The sequence below is a fragment of the Leptonychotes weddellii genome, chromosome X (genome assembly GCF_054177405.1).
Source record: "Leptonychotes weddellii isolate Sample4059 chromosome X, ASM5417740v2, whole genome shotgun sequence".
NCBI classification, from domain to species: domain Eukaryota; kingdom Metazoa; phylum Chordata; class Mammalia; order Carnivora; family Phocidae; genus Leptonychotes; species Leptonychotes weddellii.
Window position 1 is genome coordinate 6208730 of NC_138385.1, and position 9259 is coordinate 6217988.

Sequence of the window (9259 nt, forward strand, 5' to 3'; positions counted from 1 at the left end):
GTCCATAGTCTCTCATGGTTCGTCTCCCCCTCCGATTTCCCCCCCTTCATTTTTCCCTTCCTTCTTCTAATGTCCTCCATGCTATTCCTTATGTTCCACATATAAGTGAAACCATATGATAATTGACTTTCTCTGCTTGACTTATTTCACTTAGCATAGTCTCCTCCAGTCCCATCCATGTTGATGCAAATGGTGGGTATTCATCCTTTCTGATGGCTGAGTAATATTCCATTGTATATATGGACCACATCTTCTTTATCCATTCATCTGTTGAAGGGCATCTTGGCTCCTTCCACAGTTTGGCTCTTGTGGACATTGCTGCTATGAACATTGGGGTGCATATGGCCCTTCTTTTCATTACATCTATATCTTTGGGGTAAATAAATACCCAGGAGTGCAATTCCTGGATCATAGGGTAGCTCTATTTTTAATTTTTTGAGGGACCTCCACACTGTTTTCCAGAGTGGCTGCCCCAGTTTGCACTCCCACCAACAGTATAAGAGGGTTCCCCTTTCTCCACATCCTCTCCAACATTTGTTGTTTCCTGCCTTGTTAATTTTTGCAATTCTACCTGGCATAAGGTGGTATCTCAATGTGGTTTTGATTTGAATTTCCCTGATGGCTAATGATGTTGAACATTTTTCATGTGTCTGTTAGCCATTTGTATGTCTTCTTCAGAGAAGTGTCTGTTCATCTCTTCTGCCCACTTTTTGACTTGATTATTTGGTTTTTGGGTGTTGAGTTTGAGAAGTTCTTTATAGATCTTGGATACCAGCCCTTTATCTGTAGTGTCATTTGCAAATATCTTCTCCCATTCTGTGGGTTGCCTCTTTGTTTTGTTGACTGTTTCCTTTGCTGCGCAGAAGCTTTTTATCTTGATTTGTTTCTAGTTACCTGGTATATATTTGCCCATTTTTTTAATTGAGGTCTAATTATCTTAAAACAGTATATTAGCTTCAGGTGTAAACATAATGATTGAGTATTTGGATAGACCACACAGTGAACATTACAGTAAGTCTAGTTACCATCAGTCACCATATAAAGTTACAAAAAATTTTTCCTTGTGCGAACTTTCAAGATTTTACTCTTGTGTATTTGCCCATCATTTAAATTTTAACCTTTTAAATCATATTTTTAAAATATCTCTTATGTACATTATAGAGTTGGATTGATTTCATGATATGTATAAATCTCTTTTCTCTTAGCAAGTGAATTTAATCCAATTAAGTTGAATGATATGACAGATATGTTTGGTATTTGTTCTGTCATTTGAATGTGTATCTTATTATGTGGCCTCTTTTTTTTTAAACTGTAATCTTCTAATAGTTAGGAAGTTACATATTATTTTAAGGGTTAGTTTTATAATTAAACCTTTATATAATATCTTTACCACACCACATTATTAGGAGGGAAGACTCAATATCAAAAAGATGTCGCTCCTGCTTAGAGGATTGTTAATTCATTAACACCAGTTAAATAAAATTATACATATGTTTTTTGGGTGGAACTAGACAAGCTGACTCTAATGTTCATATAGAAAAATAAACAGCAAAGATGTATAGTAGAGTCCTGAGAATGGATATCAATGAGGGGAAACTAACCTTCCCAGATAGAAAAAAATTATATAAAGCTTCAATCATGAAAAATAATATAGAGGGCACAAAAATAGAACAATACAACAAAATAGAAGTTCCAGAAATACACAAAGATCTATATGGGGATGACATCATGTATCAATTTGGGAAAGGACTTTTTAGTAAATGGTTTTGAAATAGCTATGGCAGCCATATAAAGAAAAAAATAAAGTTGAACCCACTTCGCATATCAGATGCCATGATAAACTCTACATGTGCCAAATATTTTTAAAAAATAAAAAGATAAAAGTAATCAGAAAAAAGAGGACAAATTTCTTTACAACCTTAGACTGGGGAAAACCTTTCTAATGGCTCTAAATTCAAAAGCTATCAAAGATTGATGAAGTAGAGTATGTATATATATATAAAAAACCCATTAACTTCTGCATAGAAAAAAACCAATATCAAATAATAATGACATATTTGGAAATAACTTAAAAATCATATTACATACAAAGGCCTTATCTCCCTAAAGTAGTATTAAAAACACTGATAATCCAATAAAAATGATCAAAGTATATGAACAAATAGGTCACAGAAATTACAAATTGCCATTGAACACATAAAAGGTGGTCAGTGTCACTCAAAACCAGATAAATACAAATTAGAAAATAAAACTTTGTTGCGATAGCATGTTTCACCTATCAGATTGACAAATAATCTAAAAGTCTGACAGTTCTGTTGGCAAGGCCGGGGCAGCATGCATTCCCATATATTGCTGATAGAAGTGCAGAATGGTAAAATTCCCCTGAAGGGCAATTTGTAAATGTCTAGTAAAATTACAAATGCATTTGCCCTCTAATGAAGCACTCTTTCCTCTGGGACTTTATTCTATAGACATACATGCATGAATTAAATATCAGAAAAGTATAAGTTTATTTGTTGCTGCATTAGCTACAATGCAGAAAATAAGAAACAATCCAAGTGTCCATCCATAAGGAAAAATTAACTGTGGTACAATCATACAATGGAGAACTCAACAGCAATTCAAAAAAAAAAAAAAGAAGAAGAAGAAAGAAAGAATGAGAGAGTTCTGTATATACGTATATGGAAAGATCTTCAGTATAGAATGTGAGATTTAAAAAGAAAAAACAAAGTCCAATAGTATCATACATAGAGTGTATGTGCTACATTCTTTATAATAGAAAATAAGAAAAATATTCATATTTGCTTGTTTTTGCCTAATAAAACTCTGGAAGGATAGGTAAGAAACTGATAATAGTGAGCAATGTGCATGTACAAGAGAAGAATGAGATTTTTATTGAATTACTTCTATACTGTTTTGCTAACTCTGTGAATATATTCCTAAAATCTTTTTTTAAAAAAGAATTAAAAAGGTATAAACATATAACAAAAAGGGAGAGGAGGCAACACAGTTTTGAAAGCATATAGAATGGGAATAGCTGATTTAAGGTAGCAGCTGTTCAGAAAGCCAAGAAGCCGGCTTATTCAGGCCACAGAATCCCAGAATGGCATAGAATTGAAAGTAAGAGTAAATGAGCGGAACTGAAAACCAGAAAATTAACTAAAAGTCAGTAGGTCCACATACTTATCCCACAGAAAGTAGGTGACTAAACCTCCATCAACCTAGCAGAAGAGTATACTCTCTGGAGATGTTAAAGCAAAGAGACTCTAACACCAGGTACAACTGATATTAGGGGCACTATACTAAAAATGGGAAAGTGAATAGGGTGATGGGAAGAAGGAAGAAGAAAAGAAAGAGGTCAAAGAGGTAGAGAAGGAGAACTAACATTCACTAAGTAATTACTATGTGCCAGAGGGTAGTATAGCATTTCATTGTGTCAGCACTTTTTTATTTTATTATTTTATTTTATTTTTTAGAGAGGGAGAGAGAGAGAGAGGGAGGGGGAGGGGCAGAGAGAAAAAGAGGAAGAGAGAGAATCCTAAGCAGGCTCCATGCCCAGCACAGAGCCCATCACAAGGCTCGATCTCACAACCCTGAGATCAAGACCTGAGCTGAAATCAAGAGTCAGAGGCTTAACCAACTGAGCCACCCAGGCGCCCCTGTGTCAGCTCATTTACAATTCACAACTACTTTATGAGGTATGTACTATAATATTCTCTTCATCACATACAAAGAAACCGCGATACAGTATGTTTAAGTCATTTGACTAAGGATGCAGACTTATTAAGTGATGAAGCTGGGGACTAAGCAGACAGTCGCTTTCAGAGCCCATACCTTTAAACACTACACATACTCCAAGGTAAAAATGACTGACCACTTTCCATTTTGTTTCCTAGAAAACTCACAGCTGAGCATGTAAGCCCCCACCCCACCCCCACCCCCACCACTGCCACTTGTGTGACTGCCCCGCATTCCTCTAGAGAATGCCATCATGCCAAAGGATACCAACAGATTCCAGCAATTGTGAGCCTGGCAATGAACTACTTCCGTCCCCCTCACGCACACATAGAAAATTCCAAATCATATTATGAGACTAGAACAGACCTGTTATCAAAACAGACAAGGACCAGACAAGGACTGGGTGGCTCAGTCGGTGAAGCATTTGCCTTGGGCTCAGGTCATGATCCCAGGGTCCTGGGATGGAGCCCCACGTCGGGCTCCCTGATCAAGGGGAAGCCTGCCTCTCCCTCTCCCACTACCCCCTGCTTGTGCTGTCTCTCGCTATCTCTCTCTCTCTCTCAAATAAATAAATAAAATCTTTGAAAAAATAAACAAAACAGAGAAGGACCAGATGAAGAACAAGAATTATAAGTAAATCTCAATTTTAAGTATAGACCCAAAACACTAAATATTAGTAAAGTGATTCCATCAACGTATAAAAAATAATATATCATGACCAAAAAGATTTGACCAAGGAATGCAAAGATGATTTAACAAAAGAAAATCTACTAATTCAATGCATTACCATATTAAAGGAGAAAAAAAACTTTGAATTGTATCAATAGATTATTGATTTTGTAAAAAGTTATACCAAACTAAGAATGGAAAGGAAAGAATATCCTTAACATGATAAAAGGTATTGACCAAAATCTATAGTAAACACCATATCTTAATGGTGCAACTACAGGAACATTCCTTTCTAAGCTTTCTAACAAGAAAAGTAGGTCTAATATTATCATTATCAACCTAATACTGGAGATCTTAGATAACATAAAACAAAAAAAAATATTAGAATTAGAAGGGAAGAGGCAAAGCTATCATCATCTACAAAGGCTAATGTATTGTTTATTAGCCTTATGTTCTTATTAGGCTTATTAGCTATTATCGAGTTTATGTAAAATTTTAAATAACACAATAAACTCACATATTATTTATAAACACATAAATATATAGTAAAATTTTAAAACTTGGCATAGGGATAATATACAACTTTTCCATAAAGAGAAGAGGAAAAATTATTTGGGTTCGTGCATTAATTTCCTTGAAAAATCTGATACAGTGATGAGCACCTCGTGTCACATGGAAGTGTTGAATCATTATATTGTATACCCAAAACTCATATTATACTGTATGTTAACAAACTGGAATTTAAAGTAAAACTTAAAAAATGAATAAATAAATATTCTTTAAATAGAAAAAAATAAATAAAAATAAAAATCTTATACAAATAAGGCAAAAATTCAGACTACCATTGCTCCTCAACATTAGTACTATGTATATATGACACTAAAACATCCAGTCAATTCAGTTGACTTAGTCCAAGATGAATCAATATAGGAGGAAATATAAACACAAAACAAAACATCAGAGAATTGGTTGCTTGTTGACTGCTTTATCCAGTCAAAATTATTAAATGGCTGTCATGGGGAAGGATTTGGCAGATTTTAATAAGCTATATGTAACATTTCATAAGCAGCCTTATTAGGATAGCTTTGGAATAATTTTCCATTAGAATAAAAGGTTTGTCAATGGTTATCTTCTATAAGGTCAAAGGGAGAAAAAAATGGGCAGATTTTCCTCTACCTACAATACTGCTTTATAAAATGGTTTAACTTTAGAATAACAAAGGAGGTTTAATTGAGAGGAAGACAAATGCAGGCAAATGGAGATTGATCCCATAAATGAGCAAATACCCTTGCAACTACAAAGGAATCCAGGATCCTAAATATTATGTCATCTTAGTAAACTTCAGCCAATGAAATACCCTGATAACACAGGAGTGGTAAAGAAGAGGACACTAGCATTATTGTTTCTATTTGCATTGCTAATATTAACTGTGTATGATAGGCTGGGAATGATTCAGCAGGGGCCTTTTTTCCAGTGAGTCACATTTCCAAAGGCCAACCAAAGGTGCCTCTGACAGAGGAGTTGACACTTATAAATCAGCATTTCTTTTTAGAGATTCTCTACTTCTGCGGAAATTCATTTATTCATGCACAGAAAAAGAAAACATTTATTGGTTGCAACTCTCGGTAATAAGTCAGATGCATTCCCTTATGGATTAGTTATCTATTGCAATGTAACAAATACCACCAAACATTAATAGCTTAAAACAACAATAAGTTTTTATTACCTCTAATTGTTTTTCTAAGTCTGAAATTCCAGGAGTATTTCACTGGGCAGTTGTGGTTGCATCTCTAAATCAGATGTCTTTCAGGGCTGCAATCATCTGAAGGCTTGACTGTGGCTGGGAGATAAGCTTTCCAGGTTGCTCACTTACGTGGCTGGCAAGTTGGTGTTGGCTAAGAGAAAGAGAGCACTGTTTCTGTCTACATGGGCTCCTCCATGGGGCTATTTGAGAGTTCTTCTAACATGGCAGCTGGCTTTCCCCATAGTGAGTGATAAAAGATAAATGTGGAAGCCACATTGCTTTTTATAACAACCTTGGAAGTCATAAACTGCCACTTCTGCCATATTCTACTGGTTACAGAGAGTCAGCCCTGATTCACTTGGGAGAGGACAACACAGGGGCATAAATATAAGAGGCAAGGATCACTGGGATCCATATCAAAGGTTGGTTTCTATATCCTCTTTCCAAATAGCTCATATCACATAATACCAATACAGTATAATAAATGCTGTAACATACAATGTTTAATCTTTAGATTTGATTATCCATAGAGAAAACTAAACTTTCTAAATTATCCTTTTCCAAAGACCTAAGATACAACAGAGTGATAAAACCTAAAATCACTAATCTTATCTTAATTTTGCTTTTGGATAAAGCCAACAAATCTTAAGTTATTGTTTACAATGTTTTTTATCATTTTGGCAAGAAAGAAGTTAAATTTTTTTTAAAGATTTTATTTATTTATTTGAAAGAGAGAGAGAGAGCACATGAGAGGGGGGAGGGTCAGAGGGAGAAGCAGACTCCCTGCTGAGCAGGGAGCCTGATGTGGGACTCCATCCTGGGACTCCAGGATCATGACCTGAGCCAAAGGCAGTCGCTTAACCAACTGAGCCACTCAGGCGCCCCAGAAAGAAGTTAAATTTTTAATATCAATCTTAAAAAAGATGACATTTGAGGTTGACACTGAAAAAGTCAAACAGAATGCTTGAGGCAAACCTATATATCAATACTGACAGATTGAAACAGGAATGATGCTTTTGAGTTTAGATTTTAAAATTAACATGGTTTTCAGTTTTGCTTACTGAAAGTAGTATTCCGATTTAAAATAGGTTTTATATTTGCTCTTTAGAAGAGTAAGTTCATGGATGTTGAGAAAACAATGATTATTTTCCCCCAAATCTGCACTATTCAAATATGTTTTGAGCTCAAAATATAACTGTTTCCCACAAAGGTCTCTTCTAATTGGACAAAACTGTACAAATGGACAAAGGAAGAAAAGAGACCATGATTTCACCTGGTTTTCCCTCTCCAGGTTAATAAGATGGCTTATGGTGATGACAGATATTAAGGACATTATCTACTTAGGTAAAGTTCAAATGGGAAATCAGGTGGTAATTACTGATGAGTACGTGCTTGAATATGTTTTGAAGAACTTAGCTAGAAAGGAAGACTATGAAATTTAAAAGTCAAAATGCCAAAGCTTTGCCCCAAATACAGTAGAAACTCTTTTAGTACTTTATGGTTCTTTGTAATGAAGTTTTAATATCAAAACCAAGTTATGGTTCTGATCTAAGTTAACCTAACCTCTTGCAATTTAGTGTGTGTGTGTGTGTGTGTGTGTGTGTGTGTGTGTGTGTGTGTTTATCTGCTGTGGACAACTGCTGGAATCCCAAGAGAACTATCAAGTAGACTCAACTTCTGACTTCCATTATGCAATCACTTATCTTTTTATACAAAGTAGAGTGGTTATTCTGAGATTAGAACATAAGCTTGCAAATCTTTGCCATTTGGTTATAGTCATAGTCCTGATACGCTCTTTACATAAACCTGCTAACTTGTTATGGGAACTGCATTTCTATCTGCCTCTTTACAATTTGGTTTTAGCTCCTATTTTGTGGCCTATATCTGCTTACTTCATACATATGCTAGAATCCTATTTGGTTTGGTTCTCCTGAAACTCATTTTTACTTTCTTGAAATTACTTGCTTCACTGATTGACCAATTCCTGTTGACATGACATAATAGGACTTAAAACCATGCCTTTACTCACTATACTTTTCATTTGTCTTTTTTTAGTTTGTTTTCAGCTATCTATCATATAAACACACTTGAAGGCAAATTCTAATCTCCCTTGGTTCCTATCTATATTTTGAGGGTGCATCTCCCTCCCTTATGTCAGTTCTGTGAGGAAACTGGGATCCTTCAATACCCTTGACTTCTTTGCTTAAGTCAACTAGAATTGTTTTCCGTTGTTTGCAACCAAGAATTCCAAGCAATACTAAGATTATTACAATGAATGTGTTGCATGCCACAGATACCCAGAAATGCAGGGAAACGGGGATTAATTATCTTGCTTAGTGTGGATTGAATGCTGTGAAAGATCCCACTAATATTCATGGATACTCACCCAATAGCCCATGTCATACAATGACAAAATAGATTATTAAATTAGGCATCTGGGCACCTAGAATGTGGTAATCATTGAAGGTAAAATTTGGGGGAGTGGTTGCCGCTTTTAGGACAATATGCAGAAATTCAAGGACCATGGGGTACAGATGGCTGCTTCCAATAGCTCTGGACACTTTATGGAAAAAGATCAAGATTCTCAAATCCCTAAATTCTAGTATCAAGGCAGGGATTTATATGACCATGAGCATGCTAAATGAATCTATTGTCTCTTGTATTTTATAGGGTTGAGTAAGAGGAAAACCAAATATGTAGTATGACCCTCTTAGCTGCCAAATCATAATTTCAGTTAAACCCCCAGCTTCCCTAATTCTCTATTGAGTGTTATGGCATTGAACATGAACAAGTTGGATATAGATAATAGGAAAGGTAATATCAACAGATACAGAGGTCTCCAGGTATTACCAAACCCAAACTCCCACAGCCAAATTATCCCAGACTCCCTTAACAAATAGACGTATCCTCTCTATCCTCGTCCTTGCAGATCCTAACACTATCATTGGGGAGTTACCTCCTGACAAAAGCCAATGCTCCTCTTTGTCTAATAATAGAGCCAGATCCCAGTATTCTCTGGGAGATTAATTAAAAAGTTTAATGCTAGAACACAAGTCAGATACAACATAGATTACAGGACTTTTCTAATTTGTAAAAGAAAAGCATTTT

At 35.4% G+C, this 9259-nt stretch overlaps 1 protein-coding gene across 1 annotated transcript in view; it reads left to right on the forward strand.

Moving 5' to 3' along the window:
• Positions 1-8934: 8934 nt before the first annotated feature.
• Positions 8935-9259, forward strand: part of LOC102739993 (H/ACA ribonucleoprotein complex subunit 1-like) — an 8020-nt gene continuing 7695 nt past the window's right edge. The window contains 1 exon segment of the mRNA XM_081809269.1: positions 8935-8994. Within this exon segment, the coding sequence (XP_081665395.1) occupies positions 8935-8994 (60 nt within the window).